The following is a 13,819-nucleotide window of genomic DNA, read 5'->3' on the forward strand; positions in this document are numbered from 1 at the left end:
GACAAGGCCCTGTTCTGACTGCAGAAAGTACAGTCTGTCTGGAAATTAGCAACCAGCTGTGACTCTGCCCAGATGTTAATACACCTCTCTGAGTTCTTTTTGCCCAGACTTAATATGGCCCAATTTTTGCCAAAGAGAACAGCTTTTATTATAGTGGTATAATTTTTAGAGTTACTAGACAAAATATGCACTACATCATAATGGTTGCTCCCTAACAATGGAATTAACTTGCAACAATCACTCTTCTTTGTATTCAAGGCACTTGGTGAGATGTGGGATTGGGGGGATTTGGCATGGGATGTCAGTAAAATATCTCTTTAAAGTCTTTTGCAAATAAATATCATTTAAAGCAGCCCTAATTCATCTGAACAGTGCCTATATCCTGGGAAGTGCTGAGAAAAAAATACTAAAACTTTCAAAAACTATAGAATAAACAGGCAAATAACATCAAAACCAAAGGGCATTCCTTTTTAAATTTTTTTTTTCCACATCTGTTTGACTTTTAGAGAATTGAAGGTTGGGGAAGTCTACTGAGAGCTCTTCCTTGCTCTGGACTTGGTCAGTCTTCCCTGTCATAGGCACAGAGCAGTGTCACATCTGGTACAGAGATGAGGGAGGAAAAGCAGTATTTTACGAAATAAAGTACGGTGCACCTAGAAAGATTCTTCTTGAGTCTTGGATGTTCTACAGTTCAACCCTATGATGGTGATTATATTTGCTGTTTATATAACACTCGTCCTCAAGGAGCTAAATTAACTTCACAGGTATTATATAATGAAAATTCACACTATGGCCTGAGAAAGGAAAGAGTGTGCTTTCATTTTATTAGAGCAGTAGAACAGTGAGACACGACAGTGTTTCCTAGTAGGCCAGGATTCAGGCCTTTTGGATTCTGTGCTCTTCCTTAAAAAAATGTGAATTCCTTCTTGATAATAAATATTTATTTCCTATAAAACATTAATAAAAATGCATTCTGATGATAGATTGAAACTGAGTCTCTCTCCTCTATCAAGTTTACAATCTAAATAAGACAAGATAAGACATGAAAATCCAGGGAGTCGGGGTGCAATTTGCACTAGTGAGAGGAGTTGGCTCTTGGTTCCATTTCTCCTCTGAAAGAAGGCACATGCATATTTCATCTCTGGCATATTTGGGCAGTGCATCAGGCTAAGAGCTACAAAGCTATTTAATTTTTTTTCTTTCTTTCTTTTTTTTTTTTTTTTTTTGGTAAAGCATTTTATGCCTGGGTAATAGATTTGCACATCACTTGCAGCCTGTAACATGGCTAAGTATTCTGATTGACAGAACACCCACGTTCAGACTTGTTTGTTTTTTGATAAGGAAAATGCCAGCTAACTTCGTCCATATGTGCTCTCCAACAGGATGAGGCTTATTCACATGGAATGGACAATCACTTAAAGTGAAATGACAGGGAGTACAGAAACAGCAAACATAGGAAAATTAGAACGCTTCCCGTTCTCCTTTTACTTGAAATTTTCTTAAAGCAATGCACTACTATTTTAAAGATTATCAAAAATCAACAGTCTCGTGGTAATACTTTTATATCAAGATGTTTAATTCTTTTATTATGATAGAAATTAAAAATATAGATTACAAAATATTGCAAAGCTAAAAATTTATTATCCTACTTAGATTATAGAGCTACTAAAATTATGATGATATATCCAAACCAGTATTGGACTCAGAAATTACTTTGAAGCTTATTGTTTTAAATTATGGAGGAAAATATTTAAAATTCTTTCTCCTGATGTGGTCTCTATGATAATCATCTGCATCTTCTCAGAGCTGCTTTAGTTGAGAGTTTCTCAGTCCCTTATCTGAAAGACAAATTTGAATATTGCTAAGACATTGAAAAGGGATCAATCAGTCCAGTTCTCAAGTACCAGAGAACCAGACTCCCTGGGCCAGAGACTTTATTACTCACAGCAAAGCAAGCAATAGGCATTTCCCATCTGAGCTGGCTTGCCTTTCTCCCTTAGTGTGAGGAGACTGAGGAATGTAAACCAAGTAAATGCAGCACTCAACTCAGAGCATGGTCACCAAGCCTCTATGTGGGACAGAAGTCTGTTTGGCCCATCTTCATTAGCAAGCACATTTCTCTCCTCTGGAGAGAGTTGCTCCTCTGTTGTACAAGGTATTTAGTAATCAGTTGTGTTTCAAATGTCTTCTTGGGACAAAAACATGGCAGTACTTCCGCCTTCAAAACTTGCAGAAATTCAAGGGGCCCATTGACAAGTACCTCCCAGGAAGCATTTTCATTAATGTTTCATCTTATGATGCAAATTTGACATTTCTAATTCTAATGTGAGAATTAGTTACTATGGATTTATGGATATTATAAATCAGTGTCCTAGCTCTCACTGTGGTAAGAGAAAGGTTAGAAACATTATTGTTAATATTTTATTCTTAATAAAAAGATAACCTGTGCTTGTGTTTTCCTTCTATAGTCCCCAAATATATAATACATACTCAGACATTAGTTGATAAACACACTGAAAGAAGTATTTATTTTTGCTAACTTGAAAAATTGTGAATTCTGTCAGTGTTGATAGAATATCTATCAATAATTTCAAAATTCAGTTTCACACAAATTGGTGAATGAGATACGAAGGGTATGTAATAATATATAAAATGATGATAACAAATGATGGCAACATGATAACATCATGTAATGCTTTTGGCCCTTTTATAGGGATTTAAACAGAGTAGCATCCTATAAATTTGTGTTATCTTAATCCTGAGCAATACAGATGTAATTAATGCCATTAGTTATTATTGTATAGATATTACTGTATAGATATATTGTATAGATTTACTTAGCATAGTAAACAATATAGCACTTCTCTTTACTAAAATTGCAAGTTAGTGTAAATCCAGGGTCTTATTGTGACATGTAGCTACAGTGATTGTTATAAACATGGTAAGTTTTTATACTCTTACCATCTTTCACTAAGGATAAAATAACTGTTCTTACAAGACAGCCCCAGACATGATCATATAATTATGCCTTTGTCCTCTTCATCAAAATTAGTCTTTAATGCAGCACATATTCTTGAAGCTTCCATTAGGGATCTGTGGGTGACGTCCTGGGATGACCACATCGGACTTGGAAGCACTGCTTCTGCCGTTATATCCCGTTTTGCTGCCTTACAAAATCTAACTTCATTCTGAGTTCTCTGTTTCCCAACATAAAGCCAGAATTGACAATTTTTACAAGTTTCCACTTCTCACACCTGCACCTAGGACTTTTCTCTCTCTTAGGTCGCTTATTTGTGGAATTGTGTGCTAACCATGAGCTGCTCAAAGGCGAAGCTTGCGTGCCCTGCGTCGGGGAGAGCTCTGTTGGGCAGGTCATTGTGGTGGCAGCAGAGAATGCTGTTGAGCTGTTGACATGAGACAAGATTCCCTGGGTTGCTACAGCATCTCGGAATCGTTGGCAGTATCTCATCGGGCTAGAGCACACGTGTCTCTGTGGCGATCTTGAAATATAGGGAGTCAGAGATGAGGGAACAGATTGTCTTGAGACACTTGGGTCCAGCCTGAGCTTTATTGGCACTTACAGATTCTACTGTTTATTTCACTGAGTGCAATCTGTTTCTCTCACGTCCTGTGCAGAATGTGAAGGATGACGGACAGCATGTGTGGCGACTCAAGCACTTTAACAAGCCGGCCTACTGCAATCTCTGCCTGAACATGCTGATTGGCGTGGGGAAGCAGGGCCTCTGCTGCTCCTGTGAGTACACTGGCTCTGCTTGATGTCATCACCTTGCTGAGGGAAACTGAGCTCCTGCAGTCATCCTGTTTGTGTGACATACCCCAGGGCATGGTGCTTATAATGTAGATTTCCCTGTAGCTGCTCAATGCTCAGGTCTCCGGCAAACTTCCTATCAAGAGGAATCAATGATACCAGGCAACTCTTTAGACACTTCTTTTTACTGTAGTTTAATTTTCATGTATTCATGTTTCTCATCTTTCCTTGGAATATTTAGACATCTTCCACTGGTTTCTCATACTTAGCTCTTATTTATATTTTATATTCACCCCGTAAGTTAACCACTTTTTTGTAATTAGCTTTTCGAGGTGAGACAATTCCTTCAAATCTTAAAATAATAAAAAAAAAAAGACTTAGATCAATTGAATAAAAATAGATTTTGTTTATTCAAATGATCAAAAAAGTTAAAGCTCCTTTCACTGAATGAGTGTGTGTGTGTGTGTGTTTGTGTGTGTGTGTGTGTGTTCCCATGTGTGATTGTGTGTTCATGTGGAGGTCCAAGGTTGACTTCCTTTGTTTCTCACACCTTACATATTGACTTAGCTTCTCCTACTGACTTGACCCACATCTCAACTAGTCCAGCAAGCCATCTTTCTCCTGGGAGACTCTGTCTCTATTACCTATGCTAGCATCAGAGATGGTCATTTTTTTTTTAATGAGTTCTTAGGGGCTCAACTCTAGTCTTTGTGTGACAAGTCCTTTACCTGCTAATCTGTCTAATTTCCCCAATCCCTCTGACACATTATTTTTACATAAAGGAAAATTTCATATGGCTTCTATAGCAATAGGAATATAAGGCATTATGAGTGGTGTTCATTTTAATAACTTCAGTCTCCTTGTCTTACAAGATTTGTTTTATTCCAATAAATCCACACTACCAGTTAGAGATTCATTAAGAGGGTAGGTGTGTACATGTGTGTTAATTAATTTATAAAATTATCTAGTATCTATTTAATTTATAGCATTGTTACCTAAAAATAAAGTTGATATTCCCTGAGGCAGAAATGAAGTTCTCCATTGATCCAATAGTTCGGCCATATCGTTTTCTGCATTACAGTATGCTTTGAAATTTTATTTCTCTGGATATATTATTTGACATTAAAACTACACTTAATGTCATAAATGTATTTAATTTCTAAAGCATTAGGATCTTTTATGGTTTCATAACATACTTGTCACTTATCACATAAGAGGAATATTTCTGATGGCCACTTTGGAAGATTCAGATATACTAGAACATTCTCCATGTCCAAAACCAAGCAATCAACCAAACAAAAAAAACCTGTTTCAGAACTTTATAGCTTTTTAAGAGAGTGAACAAATTTAGGATAGATTTAATTGATTGAAACAAGACAGTTTTCAAAGAAGGGGTATGGTGTAATACAAAAAAAACAGATTTTTACCATTTATGAAGTGGTCATCAGTATGTGCTCCTCCTGGCTCTTGCCTAAGGAATTCACAGACAGGATATTTTTGAGTTTTATTAGAAAATGCTATATGCATTGTATGCATTTCATTCATAATTCAAGAGTAGATTTTTAAGGTGCTAGTCTGTTTACTTATATAAACCTCTACATATTTATGAACTCTGAGGTGTTAATTTGGGGTCAGCCTTCAGCTTGGAGAACATCTGCAAGTGCCCCTACTAATATTTAGATGGAAACCGTGAGATGTGGGGATGCACCCCCAATATGTATGATATTGTTTTATGATACAGATTTTACATATATACACATTTGATGGCATTTATTTATGTATATGTGTTTTCATATAAATACTAAGTTTTTCTTCCTAGCACCATAGGTTACCTAGTGAAGGTAGTTGTTTTGGAGAAATAATATCATGATGAAAAATGAAAGATGAACTTCCCTGAAGGCCTGGCATGGATGATGAAATCTGTTTTCTAGAAATAGACAAATCTGCCCTTTAGCGTTTAGATAAGTCAGTACACAAAGCAGTCTGAAGCCATAGGCATTTGCTCCCATGCCTGCCAGCTGCTCTCATGCCTACACTTTGTGAAATATAGACCTCTTCCTTCTAGCAAATGACACCAAGCCATTTGGCAGCCATCAATTTGTCTTTAATATTTTTGTCATCTGGGAATTATTGTGAAAAATTTGAGCAAGGACTGATTTAATTAAGCATTTCCTGCTATGCCATGATAGAGGAGCCTTGGTTTCTCATATGCATACTATTTCCTGTACTAATTGGCCTTTTGTATTCCATGATAAAAACAGCCGACTTGGACTTTTTTCCTTGATGTGGCTGATTGGATTGATTAGGGAACTGTGGATGTGAAATGAGGTTCTGTTAATGTCATTCTCCCCTCATAAAATTTCAATCAGGACCAGGGTCAGCTCTGAATCTGTGTACCTGTTTCCTTTCAGTCTGCAAGTACACAGTCCATGAGCGCTGTGTGGCCAGAGCCCCTCCCTCCTGCATCAAGACCTACGTGAAGTCCAAGAAGAACACGGAGGTAAGTTTGGCGACACGGGCTTTCTACCCATGTCATCCTGGGCACCTCCTCTTACCACCCTGTTCTTCTCTGTTCCAGGTCATGCACCATTATTGGGTTGAAGGCAACTGCCCAACCAAGTGTGATAAGTGCCACAAGACAGTGAAATGTTACCAGGGCCTGACAGGGCTGCACTGCGTTTGGTGTCAGACCACAGTGAGTAACACAAAAGAGCACTGCCCTGGAAGGGCTTCCTGCTTAGAATAAATCAACTCAAACCTTAGGGGCTTCTTACATCACCTACCTGAGATCAGATTTGTCCTCATAGAAGCCAGGATTGTCGGACTGATCTTAGAGCTGACACATTTATATAGCTCTTCACATACGATCCCACAGAGCTCTAGAAGGTCCCAGGAAAGCAATCCAAAACCACATATGAGAAGTTGGCCAACAAGAAGGGGCTCATTTCTATTGGGGCACTGTTGCTTCTTAGGACATCCAACCATTCTCCCAAGCACATTGCTTTCTTTCAGGTACAGTGTGAACTGGAACACAAGAGGTTTTGAAGTAGTACTCATTAAGGTCCTTCATGAGAAGCTCTGGGGCATTACCATGTTGACTGTCAAAGCGCTTCAGCTAACTTTGGAATAATAACAGTTATCAGATGGTCCCACGGTATCTGTTTAATTTCTGAAATGTAACGCAAACAAACATTTCTTCTTCTTGAATGTTTATTAGCCTGGAGGAGTGTTTTGTTATCCTTGCTTTTTGTTTCTCACAGAGTAGCATGTTGGTTCTTCCATTCTTAACAATCTTCCATTTGTCAGAAGAAACAGCAGAGGGCACTGTGTTAGTTATGCAAACTGGTCTTTTGGTAGAGCTACAGGTTCTGCCCAAAGCTACATATTAAAAAGGCTTCATAAGTACACACACAACACACAGAATAATGACAAAAACAAGTTGACTTATGCTTCAAAATGGAATTGAGTATTTAAAAAACTGAACACACCGTCTCTGCTCATTTTCAGCTGTCTTTGAGTAATTTCAGAATTTTAATTTTCAGCAAGAGTAAGGACACTTTTATTAATTTATTGATTTTGTAGCTAGCTGACAGAATATTTAGTTTTATTCATAACTTTCTTTGAGCTATTTTATGAAAATTTTAGCCTAAGACTTCTCTCTCAATTAATGGGACCTATTGAGAAAGCTCTCTAAAGAACTAAAGGCCATCTTCACTGCTGGGAATCAAGGGAGCAGAGGGATGTGGTGATGTCCATAATAAACAGTGAAGGGGCCACCTGTGTGGATTCCATGAGGGACTGCTTATAAGGAAGACCAAATTGAAAGCCTGGCAGAGTCAAGATTCTCCAAAAAGCCATTATATAGTTTGTATGACTTGAAATCATAACTTGAGAGAACCAGATTATTAACATGGCCTCTGTCTCTTGCAAGCTGTACCATTATACCCATGTATTGAATCAGTTTAGGACAATATTCTACATTGTGACATGGACATACCTATCTTATAGGATTGCCATAAGGATTGAGTGGGTAAAATGTCAGTGTACGTGTGTTTAGAGATGGAGCATATACTTAGCAATTGCTTAGTGACTAAACATCAGCTCAGTGGGAAATAGGAGAAATAGGTAAAATTTGGCATGGCTGCCTATGCCAATCCTGGTGTTCACAGAGAACTCCCTGAATGGGATTCATGATATTTATGTCTCATCTTGGGGAGATTTATAATGGGAAACTGCCCAGTCCTAGTCAGAATAATACTTATATCTCTAAGGAGCATAGGGAACTATGTGGCTCTAAGCATCACTAACTTTCATGTCAAGGTCATAGACCTGCATCGTCAAGAGCCACTACTCAACTTTTACTATGCCCCTTACCCTGCTGGTACCAGCATGGATTTCTAGTCACTGTGGTAGTCTGGAGTCAGTTTTTCTTCGTCTTTCATGTTGTTATCTCCTTCACAGAGACTAGTGCTAAGCCCTCACATTTCTTCCTTAAAATATCTCTCCCAGATCGAGATTTTGACTTAATGTTCCCAACCTTAGCACAAACTCTCAGCACATCCCAACTAGATCAGAGTAAGAATCTCTTGGCTCATTTCCATGACAGAAGGTACTTCTCTAATGTAGGCTTCTGTACCACCACCAGAAAAATCTTTGGAAAATACTAATTCGTTATAATATGCCCTCTTCAGCAATCTATAATAATCCCATGCAGCCTCCCTACCACTTACCTCATTTTGATTTTGAGTCCCACAAAGCTCAGACTTAAGTTTGAAGCACACGTTTTTGCATTTTCCTTCCCACTGACTCTTGTATTGGAGCAGGGCTTCTGCTGAGGAACCCTGAGAAGGCTGTGGTTAATTCCTACCTTTTATTTAACCTTCCCACCCCTTGGACTGCACTTGTCTTAAATACTTTCTAGGAACCAACTTCAGTTCTGTATTTCTCTTGATGTTTTCTTTAGTGCTAATATTTTCTTCTTCAGATTTTTTCTACTTTATTCTAAAGGATGGAGTAGATTGTTCTCCAATGGTTTCATTTCTTCATAACATCACTCCTATTCCTCGATTTCCTCCAGTGCCACATGTTGATGGCATACGTTGTTTTCTAATCATCTGAAGTTCTGGTCAGTGTCAGGTTTTGAGGAGGTCCTCGGGTTCACTAGACTGACTAGTGTGCTAATCTTAGTGTTAAGTATTGAATTGCAAATATACTTTCTCTTGAAATTGTATTTCCCAATATCACGTAATTCTCAAACTACATCAGATGGTGCAGTGAATTTTCAAAGATCCATTTCTGCACTTCTGAGTCAGTGGAACCTCATCGCAGCTGAGGCTTTATTGTAGCCTACCGTCTTGTAGGTGTTCAACTAAGTTCTAAGAACGAAGCTCCACATCTTCTGAAGCTTCCTCCTTAGCAAGGAAAGTCAGTAAAAGCCTAGGAAGAGAACAGTGAAAAGCTGTATCTCCCACATAAGCAGCTACTTTCTGTGCCTTCAGCTCCAGCCCTCTGACCCAGGAAAATGTCCTGCCACCATGCAGACCCCACTGCCAAGCCCACAGCCTCTGAGGGTGTCCTTGCCATGGTGTTTACCCTGTGTGCTGAGCTGCTCCTGGTCGAACAAAACAACCAGGAGGAACAAGCAGGAATCACTAGGATGTGAGGTTCTTACAGTTACTGAGACTAATAGGAGAAGGCCTATCTTATACATCCAAAGGACTAAGTTGATATCCTATAAGGAATCAATTTTAATGAAAAGATTAAGCTCCTGACAATGAATTTAAAATTTTTCAAGCCATAGGCAGTTTTTTTTTTCTTTAGCAAATAGCAACATTGAGGAAGTACCCTGTATTTGTAAAATATTGATGTCATGGAAAAGTGTTACCTAACAAAGTTCTTTAGGTCAGGCCACTGAGCTTTTGTTCATAAGGATTAACTTCCTTCTTTTTTGAATCTCTAGATCCCAATAACTAGTTTTCCCACTTTCCTTCCCTTTTTCCATGATTAACTTCTCTCATTAGCTCAGCTCCACTCTATAACACACACACACACACACACACACACACACACACACACACACACACACAAGTTCTTTTTCATCCAAACTTGAGACAGATTTTTCTAATAAACATAGAGCTGGCTCTAAATTAGGTGCTACTGTGAGCTGTCAAATTCTGAAATTATTTCCACGTGTTTAATTCAAGTCCAAGAAAAGCTGGTTCATATTATATGACTTTCTTAGATATAATCCTGTATCTGTTATCCTCAAAAAGAGTTTCTGGGCATATTAAAATGAATTTTTTTTCTGTTTCATCTTTAAAAAAATACACAAAGATAGCTGTGGACAACATTTTCAAAAAGACTTTTGGGAGGTGGCAACTATTCCCTTTGGAAACTTTGCTCAGCAGACAGGATGCATCTGCGCTCTAGTTCATATAACCGCAGGGAAGACCTGAGTATCTCTGTTCTTGCTTACTTTGCACCCACATACATTCTTGAAGACAGTCAACAATCCTTGGCATCTTTCTCACACTATCTTTTTCATACATTCTGACCCATGGAATAACATGGCAGCACGATGTCCTAACCCAATTGTACTGCTATCATACAATACCATGAAGTAGGTAATCTTCCACGAAAAGGGATTTGTTTCTCATAATCTGTAGTTTAAGGATTTCCAGGCCTAGGGGGTATGTCATATTAAAGCTTCTTTCTGAATGGTAACTTGACAGATGACATTATATGTCAAGACAAAATAAATATTTGCTCTTCTGCTTTCTTCTGTTTCATTGTAAGGTTGCTAATCCTCTCACACCTCCATCTAGCTCAAATGAGCTTTCTAAGGCTCTGTTTGGAAATACTGTCCACATATGAATTTAGGGGTTGCTCCCAGTATATGGAATGTAAAAAATGTATTTAAGAAACAGTGCCAATGTTAGAAACTTGCTATTGTTGCTGATGGGTATTAACAGCCGTCTGTCCCTTTGTGACTTCTTTTGAAAAGACACACACTCACCCGTGCAGAAAACACAATGTTACCAGTAAACTAAAGAAAACTGATTTTGTTTGAATTCAATTATGTTGTTTCTGTGTTATTGATACTTGCTTTTGTGGTAGACTTTTTATGTTTAGAGCATCTTACCTTTACAAGAAACATAGCACAATTTGTGTTTGACAGTCTTGGTTTCCAGCTTTCTTCATTTGTATTACTAGTTTCTATTTTGTGGTCAGGGACATTTCTGGGCAAGGGATGCATCAATGACATCTGCTACACAATTTGACTCACAGCTTGTAAAAATGGTCAGGCTTTTACATGTTGCCCACAGCTTTGAACTTTCCCTTTATAAACAATATCATGCAATGGACAGCCATTAGAATATATTTTCCAGATGTTTGATCGTAGTTTTCATTAAAAAAAACAACAACAAGGTTTTCCAGTAAATTGTTACTTAACACAAAGCTTTTTCTTAAGAAAAGTTCCTTTTAGTATGTGTTTTTGTTTTACCTACAGGCAGGATAGTTACTGACATTATGGACCCTGCTTCATGCTGATGCTTTAGGACTGCCTCATGTTGCCCAGAAAACCTCAGAGTTGTGGAATTACGGCAGTACACTTGAAAATATCTTACAGGGTTAGTTATGTCTATGGAGGCAGAATTCCACGGGATCTATTGGGAGCTTCACCCTTACTCACTCTAGTTTCCTGGTCAATTGAATATTTCTACATCCTACTTCTTTCCATTTAGGCCTTAATATGAATTGTGAGCACTAACTGTATTTATTGTTTATATTGGAAATAGATGAGATGCAGGGCCAAGGGAGTTGAGACTCAAATGGTACCTGTGAGTAGTGCTCCTTCTTGACCTGCATATGCGTCATTCTAAATTTCTCAAAGAGGAAGAATCCAGTGCAGCCTCACCATGAACACAAGAAGACTGCTCATCAGAAAGTTCTGAGCCTCTGCCCCCCAATTTCAAGGTGTTTGTACAATCTCAAAGAGTAAAATGTGGTGGTACTGTGTTCCCCAAAATATTGTGTACCTTAATAAAGTTATCTGGGGTCAGAGAACAGAAAAGCCACTAGATACTTAAGATAGGCAGTGATAGCACACGTCTTTAATCCTAGCATTCCAGAGGTAGAAATCCATGTGTTCAAGGATACAGCCAGGCATGGTGACTCATCATGCCTTTAATCCCAGAAAGCAAGCCTTTAATCCCAGGGAGTGGTGGTAGAAAGCAGAAAGGTATATAAGGCATGAGGACCAGAAACTAGAAGCATTTGGCTGGTTAAGCATTTGGCCTGGTTAAGCATTTGGCTGGTTAAGCATTCAGGCTTCCAGCAGCACAGTTCAGCTGTGAGCCATTTGGATACGAGGACACAGAGGCTTCCAGTCTGAGGAAACAAAACCAGCTGAGAAGTTGGCCAGACTCTCTGAGATTCGTGCTACAGTAAAATTTTCATCTCCATGATGAGTCAGGATCCAGAGGAGCCCTGAAACACAGGATCTGCCTTGGGGTTTTCACGGTGGCAGTATGTTCAAAACACAGGATCTGCCTTGGGGTTTTCACGGTGGCAGTGTGTTCAAACCATGGGATCTGCCTTGGGGTTTTCACGGTGGCAGTGTTTTCTAGAGCTCCTATAACAAAGTGTCTTAAGCTAGGTGGTCTATGACAACTTAGATTTGTTTTCTTATCACCTTGGAGATAAGAAGTCTAACATACCAATGTCAGGCAGCCTGCTGAAGGATTTGGGGAAGAATCCTTTGCCTTTTTCTGGCTTCTGATGCTCTCTGGAAGTCCTTGGTGTTGCATGCTTTGTAAAGCCAGCACGCATATCTCGGCCTGGCCTGTCACATGCACCATTCTCATGGTCCAGATTTCCTTCTCCCTAGAAGGCTTCCAGTCAATGGATCTGGCCCAGACAAATCCAGCATGAGTGCACCTTAGCTAGTATATATTAGCACAGACTCTATTTGCAAAAAAAAAAAAAAAAGTTTCACATTCGATGTTATCAAGAGTTAATATTTTGACTTTTACACATTATCCAGAATAGACCCCATTTACCTCACACTTGACAGCTTGTTACCAGTGCATCCAAATATCCAGAACCATATTTATTTTATGAGAATAGCTTCAATAAACTAATAATATATTTTAGAGTTAAGTTAAGGAAGCTGTGGGTTTTTTTTTTTTTTTTGCTCAAGCAGGGTATAGATTTACTTAGCTACTTTGTACAAAAGGATTCAGCTGCTGCTGCTTCTTGAATGCCTTTTATTTCTTGTCGAAAGTCATCAGTGACTAAGAAGATGCCTACCCCACCTCTCTGTAGAGAAGTTTATGTGAGAAAGAGATGCTAATTGCAGATAGATGCGTGAAGATACTTTTATTTCCTATAATGCAGCCTAATGGGCACTAATTATAGTAGAAACACTTGAACTCTGAGGCAGGGCCTCTGTGTGGCAAATGTTTTAGAATATAGGACAGCAGAAATCCTTTTTCAATGCAGTTCCATCACTAACAGTAAATCAACAATGAGCCTGCAGAAATCCTCTTTCAGTGCAGTTCCATCACTAACAGTAAATCACCAATGAGCCTACACTCAGTGCCTAATTAACTGTACTCATGGGGGGGGGTTAGTACAGCTAAGGATAATGGAGTGGACTTCTGCTCATGGGGGGGGGAGTTGATACAGCTAACGATAATGGAGTGGATTTCTGCTCATGGTGGGGGGAGTTGATACAGCTAAGGATAAATGGAGTGGACTTCTAAAATGAGTTGCCAAGCTGAAAATGGCTGTGGTTCTATTTTTTTAACAAGACACATTATACTGTTAAAAATATATAATTTTCCTGAAGTATGAGTATTGTATACTAAATTTATATAAAGTGATGAAGGGAGAAATTTCTAAATTTTTTGAACAAGAATTATTTTTATCAAATCTGATCAAGACTATCACATTGATTTAAAAACATCACTAGTTAATACATTTTATTTTACATAAACTTGAAATTAAACCTGTGATCAGAGTTGATAAAAATATCAGCTAAGGTTC

At 38.5% G+C, this 13,819-nt stretch overlaps 1 protein-coding gene across 5 annotated transcripts in view; it reads left to right on the top strand.

Moving 5' to 3' along the window:
* The window catches only part of Dgkb (diacylglycerol kinase beta), a 717,548-nt gene that overhangs the window by 218,714 nt on the left and 485,015 nt on the right, over positions 1 to 13,819 (top strand). For all 5 annotated transcript variants that reach the window (XM_037210503.1, XM_037210502.1, XM_037210504.1 and 2 more), the window contains 3 exons: positions 3,637 to 3,754; positions 6,181 to 6,269; positions 6,348 to 6,464. In XM_037210503.1, coding sequence (XP_037066398.1) covers positions 3,637 to 3,754; positions 6,181 to 6,269; positions 6,348 to 6,464 — 324 coding nt within the window. The remainder of the gene's footprint in view (positions 1 to 3,636; positions 3,755 to 6,180; positions 6,270 to 6,347; positions 6,465 to 13,819) is intronic.

Source organism: Peromyscus leucopus, chromosome 14, assembly GCF_004664715.2.
Source record: "Peromyscus leucopus breed LL Stock chromosome 14, UCI_PerLeu_2.1, whole genome shotgun sequence".
Lineage (NCBI taxonomy): Eukaryota > Metazoa > Chordata > Mammalia > Rodentia > Cricetidae > Peromyscus > Peromyscus leucopus.